Here is a 20,565-nt window from a genome sequence, read left to right on the forward strand (position 1 = left end):
ACTAACAAGAGACCAGTTACTGGTCATCTCATATGAACACAAGATTACACAAGACTATTTCATTATCTCTCTTATGAACAGAAAACTATCACCTGATAACCTCATACTGACACAAAATAACCTGGTCATGATCTATTTGATACTGTCACACAATAACCTCCTGATAATCTCATAATGACAAATAAACATCATCTGATCATCTCACACTGACACATGACCAACTCCTGATCTAATGGTACATATTTGTATGTTTGAGAATAGCTATATGAATTAAAGGAATCCCAGGTTATAGAATAATAAAGATAAATTCGTATATAACATCAGACTATATCAGAGTATTCATATTTTCCAAACCATGGAAATTAGCCTAAGCTCTACCATGAGAATGGGGCAGGGGGAGTTAGGATCAGGCACCACTGGCGGAAGGTTCGGGTAAGTTACTAAGGGGGGAGGTTAGGGTTAGGCACCACCGAGGGAAGGATAGGTTTAGGCACTAAAAGGGAAGGGTTAGGTGTAGGCTACGGGGCAGAAGGTTTAGGTTGCGGAACCACCAGGGTGAGGTTAAGGTTAGGCACTAAGTGGGAGGTTAGGGATAGGAGGTAGGGGAGGGGGGTTAGCATAGCATATTTATCCCTATCAGAATTTCACCTTTCAGGATTCCAACATCAGTATTTTCAATGCCGTCATCCCATCCAGCGGTCAAACATACTGATCCAGCAATATCACAGTGCTAGAGACCAATGACTCCTCACTGGAGAACTGGAGAAATGGATAAGAAACCACCCGGAGGCTGTCAGCTGTTATATATCTGTTAAATATAAAGTGCTGACAGCAGAGCCGGCCCTAACCAATTTGAAGCTCTAGGCAAGATATTGGCTGGTGCCCACTGGCGTTTCTTTAATGGGTGCAGTGTGTGCGGTGCACAAGGGCCCCTGAGTCCAGAGGGGGACCTCACCGCACACACTGCACCCATTTGTAAAATAATTACCCCTCCGAAGTCCAGCGCCGGCATCCGTAGCGCCGATAGAACACGGTGAAAATCGCCCAAGCAGCCATTTTCACAGTGTTCTGCGCATGCGCAGTAGAGAGCTCTCAGGGAAAATGGCTGCCGTGCCATTTTCCCGGAGATCTGCGCATACGCAGTAGAGTCTGAGCCCTCTAACGCTCAGACTCTACGGCGCTCCAGGCAGAGAGGAGGGGGCCCGACAGAGGAGTCTGAACACGGGCCTCCTCCTCTCTTAAAACGCCCCTGCTGGTGCCCCCTAGCACTGCTGCTAGTTCTACCTCTGTCCCTGCACCTCTTTCCCAGCACCGGCACCCCTCACCCATAGCAGTCCTCATTTTGGTGCTCCTATCCCCTATATTTTAAACAGGAACAGTTCGCCAATTAACCGCACAGCCAAAAAATGGGTGTGTTCTTGCTGGGAAGGGGCATGGCCACACAATAGTACCCCCAGTTCAAATTACACCACACAGTAGTGCCACTTTATTCACATTTTATCATGCGATAGTGCTCCTTATTCACATTAGATCACACAGTAGTACCACTTTACATTATTTACGTTACTCCTCACAGTAGTGTCCCTTAGTCACATTACATCACACTGAATTGCTCCTTATTCACATTACACTACACAATATTGCTCTTTATTCACATTAGACCACACAGTAGTGCCCTTTCTATATGTTACGCCACACAGTAGAGCACCTTATACACATAATGCCACACATTTGTAATGTATTTATACACATAATACCACTCAGTAATGCCCCTTACACATATGACACACATTATTAATGTCCTTATAAACATAATGCACCTTACACATTATGCCAACCTTTATTAATGCCCTAATACACATAATATCCTATACACATATGCTGCACATTATTAATGCCCTTATACACATAATGACACACATGTCCCTTACAGGGATCCGGTCTTTAGGTCAACAGTAAGTAGGTTGACAATGTTTAGGTCGACCACTATTGGCTGACAGTTAGTAGGTCAACAGGGTTTCTAGGTCAACAGGGTCATTAGGTCTACATGTTCTAGGTTGACAGGTCAAAAGGTCAACATGAGTTTTTCAATTTTTTTTTTCATTTTTTTAACTTTTTCATAATTTTTACGATCTACATGGACTACAATTGGGAACAGTAACCTGTGCTGAGCGCAACGGTAGCTGAGCAAGACACCTTGCCCAAAGCATGGCGAGCGAAGTGAGCCATGCGAGGGGATATGTTGCACTAATTGGGGTTCCTGGTCACTGTACAGAGAAAACTACACCAAAAAAACATCAAAAACTCATGTCGACCTTTTGACCTGTCAACCTAGAACATGTCGACCTAAAGACTCTGTCGACCTAGCATCCCTGTCAACCTACTTACTGTTGACCAATAGTGGTCAACTCAAACACTGTTGACATACTTACTGTCAACCTTACATACCACACACCACTTACACATATGCCACACACTATTAATGCCATTATACACATAATGTCCCTTACACATATGCTGAACATTACTGCACAACCAATGCACCAATACACAGCACTCACATGACCGCTAACATGGTGACCTCTGCCTCTACTTGGATACAGATGTGTCCTCATACATCTTTCCTCAATACGTCATGCATCAGGAGATGCCTGGCGTGAGTCAGCTGGCAGCTCTGATAACGTTGTGCACCCTTTTTGATGAAAATGTATCTTATATGCATTAATATGTGGCTAAGATGCACAAGCAGCTTCTGCTGATTAAAATGATATACAGCATGCCTATATTCTATGTGCGACTGCGGCTGTATCTGCATATGAAATTTTACATTACAGTGATTTCCAGAATACACTATAACATAGCATTTTATTTGCAAATACAGCCACAGTCACACACAGAATATAGGCATACCACGCATCACTTTAATCAGCAGAAGCTGCTTGTGCCCCTAGGCATACCAAAGGCCTTAGCATTTGCCTAGTTTGCCTATGCCTAGGTCCGGCTCTGGCTGACAGATTACACAGTACTGCACATTAAGGATAGTGTGATTACCATTGCACTATGGACATATGTGTCTCACCTTATGTAAAGCTTCCCCCATCTGCCCCCAAATTCACAAGCATACAATAACACACAAATACTCTCCACCTTACCTGTATCCCATTTTCAAACAACTCTCCTGCCCCTACCAGGCTGCTTTTTTACTCTTCAGCCATAGACAATGCAGCTACAGCCCCAAATATACAGAACAATTTCACTAAATACTGCATCTTAGTCAATTAGTCACATCATAGTGGCATACAATGCTGCTCTTAGTGTACCAGAGATGCTAAACAGTGACTTCTGTCACAAAGGAATTAGAACAAATCATGCAAAAAGTTGCAGTGTCAGCATAAGGGAATGTGGTGGGAAGAAGAGCTGCAGCCATTCATTTTAGAACTTTTCTTACACAGATTTAATAATTTAATAATAATAATAATAATAATAATAATAATAATAATAATTTTATTTATATAGCGCTCTTTCTCCAATAGGAGTGAAGGCTCTTTACAGATACATAGCATAATATAGTACAGAAAATAATGAAGTACAGAAAGCTTTTCATAAACTACAGAAGCATGTAGATACTAAAGGGACATTATGGGAATGCTTGAGTAAACAGGAAAGTCTTGAGTCTACTTTTGAAGGATTCTATAGTTGGGGCCTCTTGCACTGTACAGGAAAGTGAGTTCCATAGAGTCAGAGCCGCATGATTAAAAGCTCGACCCCCAGATGAATTACGGGAGATTCTAGGTACTGCTAAAAGTCCTTCAGCTACAGATCGCAGTAATCGAGTGGGCCAGTATGGGGTCAGAAGCTGCTTCAGTTACCTTGGGCCCTGGTCATGTAGTGCTTTGAAACTCAGTAAGCCAATCTTGAAGACGATTCGCCATCTTACAGGCAGCCAGTGAAGGGAGTAGAGGATGGGTGTTATGTGGCTAAAATGGGGCTGGTCGGTTAAAAGCCTGGCAGCTGTGTTTTGCACCAGCTGTAAGTGGTGCAATTCTTTTGCTGGGAGACCAAGGTAGAGGGCATTACAGTCGTCTAATAGAGATGATACAAATGCATGGATGACTTTTGGCATATCATCTGAGGGAATTAAGTGCTTCATTCTGGCTATGTTCCTCAAGTCAAAGAATGAGGATTTGATTGTGGCTGATATATAATGTTTAAGTGTCAAACAACCATCCAGGACAATGCCAAGATTCCACACATGATCAGTGGTTTGTAATTCTGAATCCCAGAGTGTAAGTGCAGTTGGTTGGCTATGCTGCAGTCTTGTCCTTTGATGTTGCGGTCCTATCATAAGGACCTCTGTTTTATCCGGGTTCAGTCGCAGCCAACTGGCACTCATCCACTCCTGGAGTCCAGCTAGACAGCCATTTATGGTTGCTATTGGGTTATCAGTGCCCAGAGCAAAGGACAAGTACAGTTGTGTATCATCTGCTTATAAGTGGTAGACTAGCCCATGGCGCCTGATTATTTCACCCAGCAGGAGCATGTATACTGCAAAAAGCATGGGGGGTAGTATGGTACCTTGTGGGACACCACATGGCAATGGCACTGATGGTGATGAGTATAATCCAGGTGATACTCTCTGTGACCTGCCTGTGAGAAATGATTTGAACCAGCTTAGGACTGTGCCATCAAGTCCACAAAAATGTATCAGTCGCTCAATCAGAAGCCCTTGGTCCACGGTATTAAATGCTGCAGAGAGATCCAGAAGGATTAATATTGAACTGTCACCTCTGTCTCTTACCATCAGAAGATCATTTAACACACACACCAGGGCTGTTTCAGTGCTATGTCTTCTCCTGAATCCTAATTGGAATGGATCATAGATAGCATGGGTTGTCAGGCGGGTTTCAAGCTGATTTGCAACCACTGTCTTAATAACCTTTCCTGGAAAAGGAAGATTTCATACTGGTCTGTAGTTGGTCATGCAGTCGGGATCTAAATTAAGTTTTTGAAGAAGAGGTCTAAAAATTGCTTGTTAGATTTGTGACTCAGGGGGGGTCTATTCATGAAGCAGTAAAAGGAGTGGGGAAGTGAGTCAGTGGGAAAGTTGCCTATGGCGACCAATCCGTATTGAGATAAAATATACTAACTGCATTCTATTAAATTATATATAGCAGCTGATTGGTTGCCATGGGCAACTTCTCCACTGGCTCGCTTCTCCACTCTTTTCACTGCTTCGTGAACAGACCCCTTTGTTGCTCACAGATGTACAAATACTACAAGCCCCAGTGATCACAAATGTAGCTGCTCCTTGCAGCTTTTTTTTTTTATTAACTTTATTCAAAATTAGGACATGTAACACAACAAACCTGTACTTATAAAACAAGACATAAATGTCAAGAACACCAGAACAGATAAACGATTCTGAGTGCAAACATAACGTCATTTACAACATTTTTCATTTTTAAATACATATAGGAAAGAAAGAGAGAAAGAAAGAAATTAGAGAAGACCGCATGGTAGGCCAACAAAAGAAAAGTAAAAATTTTGGGTAGTGCAGGTGGAGCGCTGTCCTCACACGCACAAAGTTATTACAAAGAAAATGGGGTTCAAGTACCAAAGTGTGAAGTCCAGGGTTCCCAACCTTTTATGTAGGACCTAAAGGAATGATGTAACATGCTTGTCAAATACTCCATTTGGCATACAGTATGTGTGACTAATTCTTTTTGTGGTTGACGGCATAGATGGCGGCTGGCTGACACCAAGCAAAGGCAATTTCACATGTAATTGCAGGCATGTCTGATCAGCTTATTCAGGTGTTTATTGCCTACAGGATATTTCAGTGGTAGCAGAAGGAAACTAAGGGTTCAGAAGGAAGGACAACAGATGACAGCTGATCTGGACTTGCACTGATATATAGAGCTCCTCCACACAGGAGCATTTTAACAGAAGAGGTGTCTGGTGTGCACCTCTGGGTGGGCCCCCTCCTCTGCGTGGTGCAGTAGTATAACTCAAATAAATAACTAGAAGATAGTGAGACAAACAAGTGAACTAAACAAAATGAAAAGTAAAAAAAAAATGTATAATTGAATAAAGTTAATGATCACTCAGCAATGGCGAGTAGTCACGGCTAGTTTAAATATAAAATTGAAAAATCGATATTATAACTTATTTTATTTTGGGAGATTATCACGATGTCTTCTGCGTTCCCAAGACAGCTCCTGAGGCTGATTACTCATCATGTGATAACACTGATATCCTGGTTACTGATGAATATATATAACTGGATCCTGGTGAGTATACTGTACATAGATTTCCTAAACCAATCACATAATATATAAGGGGGAGATGTGAGAGTCAGACAGTCAGTGATACAGTTATACAAGATGGATTCAGGTGCACATAAATTCTATCCTGAACACGGCTTTGATTCTAGAGAATTACTGGAAACATATTTTTCTAACAAACAAGAAATGGCCTTTTTGGATGATACAATGAAATTCCCAATGGAATGTTTACACCGTGCTTTCAGTGAGGGTATGTATATTATACTGACAGTATGTATACTATACTGACCAGCTTACCCTAATGTAAGTGCATGCATGTGTGCAGTTGTTTTAGAGGATTTAGACTCTATTCTCCAATGGGAGAGGGACATATGTACTGTACATGACAAACATATTCTTGGCACAATGCTGTCTAAAATACTTGAGCTATATAAATAAATAATAATGATATTTTATGATGGAAGTTTTATACATAGTTTTATGTTTATATAAAAGTTAATGGTTATTTTTAATTGCAAAACATTTTGAAGTTTGAATATATATTAATAACTTAATCATCGATATATACAATAATATATGCAAATATATATCTTCTCTATCTGAAAAAGGGGTGCTCTCTCTGTCTGCTGTATCTGAAAAAGAGGTGCTCTCTCTGTCTGTTGTATCTGAAAAAGGGGTGCTCTCTCTGTCTGCTGTATCTGAAAAAGAGGTGCTCTCTCTTTCTGTTGTATCTGAAAAGGGGGTGCTCTATCTGTCTGCTGTATATGAAAAAGGGGTGTTCTCTCTATCTGCTTTGTCTGGGTGGGGTGATCTGTCCCAGTATAAAATGAAAATAATTAAAACTAAAAGCAAAATGCCTAAAATTATACTCCACATAGCTGAATCTCTTTATTCCGGGACTTGTCATCTGTTTCCTGCCTGGCTGCCAGAGGCTTCTGACAGTGCTATTAGACACAATTCACCTGCTTCCCATCATGGTCAAAACATCAATAGGAGCATATCGGCTATCACCACTGACACTCTTATCGGGAGTTTGTGCAAGGAACCCCCGCAGTGGTGAGCATCAAATAACATACTGTGTTGTAAGGTCGGCTACAGTGACAACTAAGTCTAATGTGGGACTATTAATATGCTGACTTTCTATAGCTGTACATAATCCATTGTTGATACTAATGGATAACAATCCACCAATCTTTTCTTGGAATAATTAATCCTGATAAAAGAACAGCTATCTGATTCTCCATAGGAGGTGCTAAGCAACCTTTTATTATTGTTTTTACTACAATTGCATTTTTATATCTATGTGTAAATTAAATACATTACAGGTTGAGTATCCCATATCCAAATATTCCGAAATACGGAATATTCCGAAATACGGACTTTTTTGAGTGAGAGTGTGATAGTGAAACCTTTGTTTTGTGATGGCTCAATGTACACAAACTTTGTTTAATACACAAAGTTATTAAAAATATTGTATTAAATGACCTCTAGGCTTTGTGTATAAGGTGTATATGAAACATAAATGAATTGTGTAAATGTACACACACTTTGTTTAATGCACAAAGTTATAAAAAAATATTGGCTAAAATGACCTTCAGGCTGTGTGTATAAGGTGTATATGTAACATAAATGCATTCTGTGCTTAGATTTAGGTCCCATCACCATCATATCTCATTATGGTATGCAATTATTCCAAAATACGGAAATATCCCATATCCAAAATACCTCTGGTCCCAAGCATTTTGGATAAGGGAGACTCAACCTGTATATCTTATTCAATTGTATATGTGCTCTCATTACTAGTTGTTTCTCTGACAGTGAGTATGTTGATGATGATGTTGTTTGTGTAAGTCAGCCACTGGTGCAGTTGTTGACTGTGATAAAGATAAAGCCAATGAGATGCCTGGCCATAAAACATAAAAAGCCACCTCTTGGGTGTGGGATTATTTTTACCCCAAACCTGACAATGTTTATGAAAGCATCTGTTCCATTTGTGAGGCCAAATTTAGTAGAGGTAGGAATGTTTGCCATCTAGGCACCTCCTCCATGTTACATAATTTGCTGAGAAGACATGACATTTATTGTACAAGATTATGATGTAATTAACACTTCATCTTCAGCATCCTCACAGTAATTACTTAACAGAGGTAGTCCTTCTAAAAAAATGTTTTGTGAGGGCCCAAACAAACCAATAATTTCAGCCACAAGTGATGGTCCTATGCGCTGAAATTATTGGTTTGTTGAACTGTGCATGTCCTGTATTTTATTCCAGGTTTAGTGACAAAAGTAAATTAAATGACATGGTATTTGAAATGAGGTCAGAGGAGGCCACCCTGGTGCTTGATAAATGGGCAGTTCGGTGGTGTCTGCGTTTTGTGGTGCCTGGTAGGGCTGATGGTCCGGATGGCATCCAGGGTAAAGTTATTAAAGAATGTTGTGAACAGCTAAGTGGGATTTTTATGTTAATGTTTAATTTATCATTAGCTTACTGCTTGGTTCCAAGCAGATTCAAGGCAACTACTATAATCCCATTTCCAAAAGGCAGATTCCCAAAAAGTTTCAATGATTATAGACCAAAAGCCCTGATTTCTTTGATAATGAAATGTTTTGAACGATTGCTGCTGGGTCACATCAAGGCTCACTTTTTGGTGGGCTATGACCCTTTTCAATTTTCCCACAGGGCAAATTTATCTACCGATGATGCTGCACTGACTATGTTACATCATATACACACACATTTGGAAGGAAAGAACACCTATATAAGAAATGTATTTGTTGATTTTAGTTCTCTCTTCAATACCATTGTGACCAATTCTTTAGTTTTTAGGTTGTCCAGGTTGGGCCTAAACAGTTTTACCTGTAAGTGGTTGCTTCACTTTCTATTGGATAGGCTTCAGGTTGCTAATTTTGGGGGTTTAATCTCGGGGGAAGTGGTGTTGAATGTAGGTGTTCCAGAGGGATGTGTCCTTAGTTCATATTCATTATTTACTTACACCTGTGAGTCTATGGGGGTAATTCCAAGTTGATCGCAGCAGGAATTTTGTTAGCAGTTGGGCAAAACCATGTGCACTGCAGGGGAGGCAGGTATAACATGTGCAGAGAGAGTTAAATTTGGGTGGGGTATGTTCAATCTGCAATCTAATTTGCAGTGTAAAAATAAAGCAGCCAGTATTTACCCTGCACAGAAACAAAATAACCCACCCAAATCTAACTCTTTCTGCACATGTTATATCTGCCTCCCCTGCAGTGCACATGGTTTTGCCCAACTGCTAACAAAAATCCTGCTGCAATCAACTTGGAATTACCCCCTATATCAGATTCTGTAAAAAATGTTAAGTTTGCGGATGATACCGCTATTGTGGGTTTAATAAGCAACCAGAATGAGACTGCATACAGAAAAGAGGTCATTAGTTTATTAGAGTTGAGTAGGGTGAATTGTTTTTTATTTTAAACACATCTAAAATTAAGGAGATGATAATTGATTTTAGGTAAAGAAACAGTGCCCCAAAGTTACCTGTTCTTTTGGATGGAAAAGGTATTGAGCAGGTGGAGTCTTTTACATTTTTAGGGATTTAAAAAAAAAATTCTCTGTCCTGGTCTTTAAATTCAAATCTTTTGATAAAGAAGGCGCAGCAACGTCTTTTTTTTCTTGAGGAAATTAAAATCTGCTAGTGTGAGTAAAGAGACTTTGTGAAATTTTAATCGTAGTATTGTGGAGAGTGTACTGACCTACAGAATTGCCGTATGGTACAGAAATTGTACTGCTGCAGAACTTAAGGCACTGGATTGGGTGGTTAGGAGAGCAGGTAATCGGTGTCCGGATGCCCAGTATTTATGAGATATATGATAAGAGAATCCTTAAGAAACCTATGGCCATTTTGGGGGATTCTATTCGTCCTACCCACCCAATCTTTTCAAGATTGCCAACAAATACAGTAGATCCTTTAGGGCTGTTTATTCACACACAAAGAGGCTGCATAACATATGTTAAATTGTCGAAATCTCTCAATTTTAGGTCTTGAAATTTAACTTGCTGCATGTCTATGTTATGTGATATGTTTTTGCTTGATTTTTTTCGTTGACATCCCTTGGTGTTTTTTTAATGACAATAATGATTTAATTATTATTATTATTATTATTATTATATACAACATAAGGGTGGTTGGGAGGGCCCAAGGACAATACATCTTGCACCTCTTTTCTTTGCATTATGTACTCTTTGAAACCTAGTTTTCAAAACTGCCATCCTCTCTGCCACTGCAGGGGAACTCCTAGCTGTGCCAGGTGTTTGTGCAGTCCACTTCTATAGCTGAGCTTAGTCATCCAGATACCTCGGTGCAACTTTTTAACCTAAACTGGATGAAAACAATATTGTGAACTGTGAGGTGGTCAAAATAGACTTGAAATTAGTGGAAATAAATCTTATTGCGGTTAATAATACTGCAGGAACAAAAACACCCCCAAATTCTGTGATGTAAGCTGTTTTTCTGATTATTATTTTTTTTAAATACAGATCCAAAACCAAGGGCGGTTCTGGCAAAACGAATACAGATCAAAAACATGAAGGAGATATAGATCAAAACCCCAAAAATGGTCTTGCACACATCCCTAATAAGTAAATAAATTTATATAAATGTATGTGTATATATATATATATATATATATCTAGCAAAAAAGCATGAAGAGGGGGCAGTTCATAGTGCAAAAATATTTAATTACTAAAAACATAACAAACATACATATGCAGCACACTTTAGCTGGTAATGCTCGTACCACAATACAACCAGTGTGGGCTGGTTACCACATGGTTTAAATGACATCCTTCCGGCATATACTCGAAACACGTCTCATTGATTCCTGACTCCCGTGACTGGCCACTCACAGCGGTCACCGCTGGTCGAATCACTGGACCACTCGACTCGGGACGGGAAACACCGGAGGCTGGTGACATCACACGACTCCACCCTAACGCATTTCATCAGAGACTTCATCAGAGGGCGGTGCCATGTGACATCCATGCTACATATTTAATGTCTGCGGCAACCAATCATTTGGTAATACACGGTCTAAGCTACAGCTGGTCAATTTAATCAGTACAATGGGTCAAAAAGCCGTCATTTTTACATAAACAAGACTGCTAAATTCTATTTAAAAAAGCAGTGGCAATTACCATATAACGATTATTCAACAACCATATAGACAATAGTTATAGTGCTATTCCTATTACACATACATGGATAATTAGATCCCTTTTGTTCTAAATTTAAAACCATATGTGTATTGTGATGTGACCCGTTGTTTACAAAACCAAAACATACATAAAAAATATATATAAAAATAAATTCACAATTTAAAAAGCTTATAAAAGCTTTTAAAAAACAAATTCATATCATATATACGCAATCTTTAATACAATCCATAACTTATTGCTACTGACTGTATCACAGAAACAACTGTTACAGTTTACTTTAAATTGGACCAAGATTGATACATCCAGCAGTTTTTACGATACATTGTATTCAAAATCTCCTTCCATATCTCAACATACAGTAGCTATTCCTATATTTCATTCATAAAACTACTTTATTAACAAGCAGATCAGTATTGTGATTACCTCAATCCCTTACACGTGAACCATTGGCAACCAGAAATTAGGTACAGACATTTTGATGTACAGTATAACTTCATTAAATAGATTAAATAAATTAAATAAAGGGGGTGATCTCAAATCCCTCATTTAATCCCTCTGGGGTTAAGGTGTCAAGTGCCAGTATCCAGTAAGTTTCTCTCCTAAGTAGTTCCTTTTCCCTATCACCTCCATTGTTTTGAACATGCTGAATGCCTTTATAATGTAATTTTTCAGGGTCACAATCATGATGTGCTTGGAAGTGATGTGGTACACTGTGGTTCAAAACCTTATTTTTAGTATTCTGCATGTGTTCTAAAATGCGTATTTTTAGAATTATTTTTGTTTTGCCTATATACATATATCCACAAGGACAACTCCACATGTATACAACAAACGTGGAGTTGTAGTTAATGAAACGCCTTATATCAAATTGTTTATCTCCTTTACTATTAAAAAAGGTCTTATTATACATATCAACCAACTTACACGTTTTACAACTTCCACAAGGGTAACTCCCCTTTATTCTATTTTGAATATTATTTACTGAACCACCTACTGTATATCCAGTTTTTGTAATTTACTCCGTGATATTAGTGATTTAATATTCCTCGCCTTTCTGAATACAGTGTTAGGATAATCCAGTAGATGTTCCGCTAACACTGGATCCATTTTTAACAGGTGCCAATTCTTTTTCAGATAAGTTTAAATACTTGTTACTACTGATGAGCGGGTTCGGTTTCCGAGAAACCGAACCCCCCCGAACTTCACCCTTTTTACACGGGTCCGAGCAATACTCGGATTCTCCCGTATGGCTCGGTTAACCCGAGCGCGCCCGAACGTCATCATCCCGCTGTCGGATTCTCGCGAGATTCGGATTCAATATAAGCAGCCGCGCTTCGCCGCCATTTTCACAAGTGCATTGAGATTGATAGGGAGAGGACGTGGCTGGCGTCCTCTCCGTTTATATATGAGACAGTTGATCTGATTGCTTTACTTGTTTATTTTACAATTGTGGGGAGGATTGGGGAGCAGCTGTATATAGGAGGAGTACAGTGCAGAGTTTTGCTGATAGTGACCACCAGTTTTTTATCCGTTCTCTTCTCTGCCTGATAAAAATGCTCCATACCATATCTGTGCTCAGTGTGCTGCATGATATATCTGTGCTGAGTGCTCACACTGCTTAATTGTGGGGACTGGGGAGCAGCTATAGCAGGAGTACAGTGCAGAGTTTTGCTGACAGTGACCACCAGTATACGTATGTCTGCCTGAAAAACACTCCATATCTGTGCTCACACTGCTTTATTGTGGGGACTGGGGAGCAGCTGTATTATATAGCAGGAGTACAGTGCAGAGTTTTGCTGACAGTGACCACCAGTATACGTTTGTCTGCCTGAAAAACACTCCTGTGGCTTTTTTTTTATACTAGTAGTTTAGCAGTTTGCTGACAGTGTCCACCAGGTCCATTATACTGTATATAGCAGTACGGTAGGCCACTGCTGTACCTACCTCTGTGTCGTCACTCGTCATCCATAAAGTATACTATCCATCCATCTACATTGTATACCTGTGGTGGCTTTTTTTTATACTAGTAGTTTAGCAGTCTGCTGACAGTGTCCACCAGGTCCATTATACTGTATATAGCAGTACGGTAGGCCACTGCTGTACCTAACTCTGTGTCGTCACTCGTCATCCATAAAGTATACTATCCATCCATCTACATTGTATACCTGTGGTGGCTTTTTTTTTATACTAGTAGTTTAGCAGTCTGCTGAGTGTCCACCAGGTCCATTATACTGTATATAGCAGTACGGTAGGCCACTGCTGTACCTACCTCTGTGTCGTCACTCATCATCCATTAAGTATACTATCCATCCATCTACATTGTATACCTGTGGTGGCTTTTTTTTTATACTAGTAGATTAGCAGTCTGCTGACAGTGTCCACCAGGTCCATTATACTGTATATAGCAGTACGGTAGGCCACTGCTCTACCTACCTCTGTGTCGTCACTCGTCATCCATAAAGTATACTATCCATCCATCTACATTGTATACCTGTGGTGGCTTTTTTTTTATACTAGTAGTTTAGCAGTCTGCTGACAGTGTCCACCAGGTCCATTATACTGTATATAGCAGTACGGTAGGCCACTGCTGTACCTACCTCTGTGTCGTCACTCGTCATCCATAAAGTATACTATCCATCCATCTACATTGTACACCTGTGGTGGCTTTTTTTTATACTAGTAGTTTAGCAGTCTGCTGAGTGTCCACCAGGTCCATAATACTGTATATAGCAGTACGGTAGGCCACTGCTGTACCTACCTCTGTGTCGTCACTCGTCATCCATTAAGTATACTATCCATCCATCTACATTGTATACCTGTGGTGGCTTTTTTTTTATACTAGTAGTTTAGCAGTCTGCTGACAGTGTCCACCAGGTCCATTATACTGTATATAGCAGTACGGTAGGCCACTGCTGTACCTACCTCTGTGTCGTCACTCGTCATCCATAAAGTATACTATCCATCCATCTACATTGTATACCTGTGGTGGCTTTTTTTTATACTAGTAGTTTAGCAGTCTGCTGACAGTGTCCACCAGGTCCATTATACTGTATATAGCAGTACGGTAGGCCACTGCTGTACCTACCTCTGTGTCGTCACTCGTCATCCATAAAGTATACTATCCATCCATCTACATTGTATACCTGTGGTGGCTTTTTTTTTTACTAGTAGTTTAGCAGTCTGCGGAGTGTCCACCAGGTCCATTATACTGTATATAGCAGTACGGTAGGCCACTGAAATACCTACCTCTGTGTAGTCACTCGTCATCCATTAAGTATACTATCCATCCATCTACATTGTATACCTGTGGTGCCTTTTAGTTGTGCGCATTAAAATATGGAGAACAAAAATGTGGAGGTTAAAAAAATAGGGAAAGATAAAGATCCACTTCCACCTCGTGCTGAAGCTGCTGCCACTAGTCATTGCCGAGACGATGAAATGCCATCAACGTCGTCTGCCAAGGCCGATGCCCAATGTCATAGTACAGAGCATGTAAAATCCAAAACACAAAAGATCAGTAAATTGTCTCAAAAATCAAAATTAAAGGCGTCTCAGGACGCCATTTACGACACGGAGTGGCAAGGAACGGCTGAGGCCCTGGCCTATGTTCATGGCTAGTGGTTCAGCTTCACATGAGGATGGAAGCACTCATCCTCTCGCTAGAAAAAAGAAAAGACTTAAGCTGGCAAAAGCACAGCAAAGAACTGTGCGTTCTTCGAAATCACAAATCCCCAAGGAGAGTCCAATTGTGTCGGTTGCGATGCCTGACCTTCCCAAAACTGGACGGGAAGAGCTTGCGCCTTCCACCATTTGCACGCCCCCTGCAAGTGCTGGAAGGAGCACCCGCAGTCCAGTTCCTGATAGTCAAATTGAAGATGTCAGTGTTGAAGTACACCAGGATGAGGATATGGGTGTTGCTGGCGCTGGGGAGGAAATTGACAAGGAGGATTCTGATGGTGAGGTGGTTTGTTTAAGTCAGGCACCCGGGGAGACACCTGTTGTCCGTGGGAGGAATATGGCCATTGACATGCTTGGTCAAAATACAAAAAAAATCAGCTCTTCGGTGTGGAATTATTTCTACACAAATGCGGACAACAGGTGTCAAGCCGTGTGTTGCCTTTGTCAAGCTGTAATAGGTAGGGGTAAGGACGTTAACCACCTCGGAACATCCTCCCTTATACATCACCTGCAGCGCATTCATTATAAGTCAGTGACAAGTTCAAAAACTTTGGGCGACAGCGGAAGCAGTCCACTGACCACTAAATCCCTTCCTCTTGTAACCAAGCTCCTGCAAACCACACCACCAACTCCCTCAGTGTCAATTTCCTCCTTACCCAGGAAAGCCAATAGTCCTGCAGGCCATGTCACTGGCAAGTCTGACGAGTCCTCTCCTGCCTGGGATTCCTCCGATGCATCCTTGAGTGTAACGCCTACTGCTGCTGGCGCTGCTGTTGTTGCTGCTGGGAGTCGATCGTCATCCCAGAGGGGAAGTCGGAAGACCACTTGTACTACTTCCAGTAAGCAATTGACTGTACAACAGTCCTTTGCGAGGAAGATGAAATATCACAGCAGTCATCCTGCTGCAAAGCGGATAACTGAGGCATTGGCAGCCTGGGAGGTGAGAAACGTGGTTCCAGTATTCATCGTTAATTCAGAGCCAACTATAGACTTGATTGAGGTACTGTGTCCCCGGTACCAAATACCATCTAGGTTCCATTTCTCTAGGCAGGCGATACCGAAGATGTACATAGACCTCAGAAAAAAACTCACCAGTGTCCTAAAAAATGCAGTTGTACCCAATGTCCACTTAACCACGGACATGTGGACAAGTGGAGCAGGGCAGACTCAGGACTATATGACTGTGACAGCCCACTGGGTAGATGTTTTGCCTCCCGCTGCAAGAACAGCAGCAGCGGTACCAGTAGCAGCATCTCGCAAACGCCAACTCGTTCCTAGGCAGGCTACAAAGCTATCACCGCTTTCCAGAATACGCACACAGCTGAAAACCTCTTACGGCAACTGAGGAAGATCATCGCAGAATGGCTTACCCCAATTGGACTCTCCTGGGGATTTGTGATATCGGACAATGCCAGCAATATTGTGCGTGCATTACATCTGGGCAAATTCCAGCACGTCCCATGTTTTGCACATACCTTGAATTTGGTGGTGCAGAATTATTTAAAAAACAACAGGGGCGTGCAAGAGATGCTGTCGGTGGCCCGAAGAATTGCGGGCCACTTTCGGCGTTCAGGCACCGCGTACAGAAGACTGGAGCACCACCAAAAATACCTGAACCTGACCTGCCATCATCTGAAGCAAGAGGTGGTGACAAGGTGGAATTCAACCCTCTATATGCTTCAGAGGATGGAGGAGCAGCAAAAGGCCATTCAAGCCTATACATCTGCCCACGATATAGGCAAAGGAGGTGGAATGCACCTGTCTCAAGCGCAGTGGAGAATGATTTCAACGTTGTGCAATGTTCTGCAACCCTTTGAACTTGCCACACGTGAAGTCAGATCAGACACTGCCAGCCTGAGTCAGGTCATTCCCCTCATCAGGCTTTTGCAGAAGAAGCTGGAGACATTGAAGGAGGAGCTAAAACAGAGCGATTCCGCTAGGCATGTGGGACTTGTGGATGGAGCCCTTCATTCGCTTAACCAGGATTCATGGGTGGTCAATCTGTTGAAATCAGAGCACTACATTTTGGCCACCGTGCTCGATCCTAGATTTAAAACCTACGTTGTATCTCTCTTTCCGGCAGAAACAAGTCTGCAGGGGTTCAAAGACCTGCTGGTGAGAAAATTGTCAAGTCAAGCGGAATGTGACCCGTCAACAGCTCCTCCTTCACATTCTCCCGCAACTGGGGGTGCGAGGAAAAGGCTAAGAATTCCGAGCCCACCCGCTGGCGGTGATGCAGGGCAGTCTGGAGCGAGTGCTGACATCTGGTCCGGACTGAAGGACCTGCCAACGTTTACTGACATGTCGTCTACTGTCACTTCATATGATTCTCTCACCATTGAAAGAATGGTGGAGGATTATATGAGTGACCGCATCCAAGTTGGCACGTCAGACAGTCCGTACGTATACTGGCAGGAAAAAGAGGCAACTTGGAGGCCCTTGCAGAGACTGGCTTTATTCTACCTAAGTTGCCCTCCCTCCAGTGTGTACTCCGAAAGAGTGTTTAGTGCAGCCGCTCACCTTGTCAGCAATCAGCGTACGAGGTTACTTCCAGAAAATGTGGAGAAGATGATGTTCATTAAAATGATTTATAATCAATTCCTCCGTGGAGACATTCACCAGCAGCAATTGCCTCCAGAAAGTACATGGGGACCTGAGATGGTGGATTCCAGTGGGGACGAATTAATAATTTGTGAGGAGGGGGATGTACACAGTGAAAGGGGTGATGAATCGGACGATGATGATGAGGTGGACATCTTGCCTCTGTAGAGCCAGTTTGTGCAAGGAGAGATTGATTGCTTCTTTTTTGGTGGGGGTCCAAACCAACCAGTCATTTCAGTCACAGTGTGGCAGACCCTGTCGCTGAAATGATGGGTTCGTTAAAGTGTGCATGTCCTGTTTATACAACATAAGGGTGGGTGGGAGGGCCCAAGGACAATTCCATCTTGCACCTCTTTTTTCTTTCATTCTTCTTTGCAACATGTGCTGTTTGGGGACAATTTTTTTCAAGTGCCATCCTGTCTGACACTGCAGTGCCACTCCTAGATGGGCCAGGTGTTTGTGTCGGCCACTAGGGTCGCTTAGCTTAGTCACACAGCTACCTCATTGCGCCTCTTTTTTTCTTTGCATCATGTGCTGTTTGGGGACTATTTTTTTCAAGTGCCATCCTGTCTGACACTGCAGTGCCACTCCTAGATGGGCCAGGTGTTTGTGTCGGCCACTTGTGTCGCTTAGCTTAGCCATCCAGCGACCTTGGTGCAAATTTTAGGACTAAAAATAATATTGTGAGGTGTGAGGTGTTCAGAATAGACTGAAGATGAGTGGAAATTATGGTTATTGAGGTTAATAATACTATGTGATCAAAATGACCCCCAAAATTCTATGATTTAAGCTGTTTTTTTGTGTTTTTTGAAAAAACACCCGAATCCAAAACACACCCGAATCCGACAAAAAATTTCCGGTGAGGTTTTGCCAAAACGCGTCCGAACCCAAAACACGACCGCGGAACCGAACCCAAAACCAAAACACAAAACCCGAAAAATTTCCGGTGCACATCACTACTTGTTACATCACTGTTATAATTCATAACGAAAGGACAAACACTCTTCCTCTCATTACTTTTTACAAGTGGAGTGGACTCTTTTTATCTATATTGCAACAACTCCATCCTATCTCTGGCCCTCATTCCGAGTTGTTCGCTCGTTCTTTTTCATCGCATCGCAGTGAAAATCCGCTTAGTACGCATGCGCAAAGTTCGCACTGCGACTGCGCCAAGTAACTTTACTATGAAGAAAGTATTTTTACTCACGGCTTTTTCTTCGCTTCGGCGATCGTAATGTGATTGACAGGAAATGGGTGTTACTGGGCGGAAACACGGCGTTTCAGGGGCGTGTGGCTGAAAACGCTACCGTTTCCGGAAAAAACGCAGGAGTGGCCGGGGAAACGGTGGGAGTGCCTGGGCGAACGCTGGGTGTGTTTGTGACGTCAACCAGGAACGACAAGCACTGAACTGATCGCACAGGCAGAGTAAGTCTGGAGCTACTCTGAAACTGCTAAGTAGTTAGTAATCGCAATATTGCGAATACATCGGTCGCAATTTTAAGAAGCTAAGATTCACTCCCAGTAGGCGTAGGCTTAGCGTGAGCAACTCTGCTAAATTCGCCTTGCGACCGACCAACTCGGAATGAGGGCCTCTATCTCTTGCTCTTAGCCTGGAGTGTTGTAGAATCTCATTAGTCTAGCCCCTATCCTTGAATCTTTCCATATAAATATTCACTTGTTCATAATACTTCTCTATATTCATGCAGTTGGGAGATGTCTCATCCCATTTTAGAACACATGCAGAATATTCAGTGGTGCAAGTATGCGGGTACGCTCGGGTACGGAGTACCCTTAAGAATTTGGCAGCGGGTACGCAGTACCACCTGCCACACACTTTGCCATTACCACGATTATAATGTGCCACAAAGCAACAAGACCATGGTGCTTGGCAGCATGACGACTCCTCCCACTTTGTCAATGTTACTGGAAGTGCGACAGTGGTTGTTTTTTCCTGTTATAATGGAGGCATTACTATATATTGTTATTAAATTGGGGGCATTACTATATATTTCTATTATACTGGAGGTATCATTATATATTTCTATTATACTGGAGGCATCACTATATATTTTTAGCCTTGCCTCCAGAATCCCCCCAAAAGAGGGGCTGCATCATGTGGCCACTCCCACTAGCAGCATGTGGCCACGCCCCATCACAACACATGACCACGCCCATTTCTCGTCACTCAGTACCCATAAGAAAATATTTCAACTTGCACCACTGAGAATATTAAAAATAAGGTTTTGAACCACAGTGTACCACATCACTTCCAAGCACATCATGATTGTGACCCTGGAAAATTACATTATAAAGGCATTCAGCATGTTCAAAACAATGGCGGTGATAGGGAAAAGGAACTACTTAGGAGAGAAATTTACTGGATACTGGCACTTGACACCTTAACCCCAGAGGGATTAAATGAGGGAGTTGAGATCACCCCCTTTATTTATTTTATTTAATCTATTTAATGTAGTTATACATCGAAATGTCTTTATCTAATTTCTGGTTGCCAATGGTTCACGTATAAATGCCAGTACTCACTGGCCGATGTGGGAGAGATCTGTGCTGAGTGAACCGCTCAGCACACTTCTCTCCCACCGCTCAGCACAGCGCGATGTGTGCTGAGCGTGCGGGGGGAGACAGGGGAGGCCGCTCATTTCACCCAGCGGGTGAATTGAATGACCTGATAGATTGGCCTGCACGTCAGACCAATCTAGCACCAGCGATAGCGATGCGAGGGGCTGCGCATCGCTATCACTGTGAGGGGTACACACGGAGCGATCATGCTTAAAATCTAAGCAATCTAGTCAG

The 20,565-nt window shown here is 42.0% G+C and overlaps 1 protein-coding gene across 1 annotated transcript in view; it reads left to right on the top strand.

The window, feature by feature from the left end:
• Positions 1–6,383: 6,383 nt before the first annotated feature.
• LOC134965639 (nicotinamide N-methyltransferase-like) overlaps positions 6,384–20,565 on the top strand; it is a 60,031-nt gene continuing 45,849 nt past the window's right edge. The window contains exon 1 of the mRNA XM_063941974.1: positions 6,384–6,534. Coding sequence (XP_063798044.1) covers positions 6,384–6,534 — 151 coding nt within the window. The remainder of the gene's footprint in view (positions 6,535–20,565) is intronic.

This window comes from Pseudophryne corroboree, chromosome 10, assembly GCF_028390025.1.
Source record: "Pseudophryne corroboree isolate aPseCor3 chromosome 10, aPseCor3.hap2, whole genome shotgun sequence".
Lineage (NCBI taxonomy): Eukaryota > Metazoa > Chordata > Amphibia > Anura > Myobatrachidae > Pseudophryne > Pseudophryne corroboree.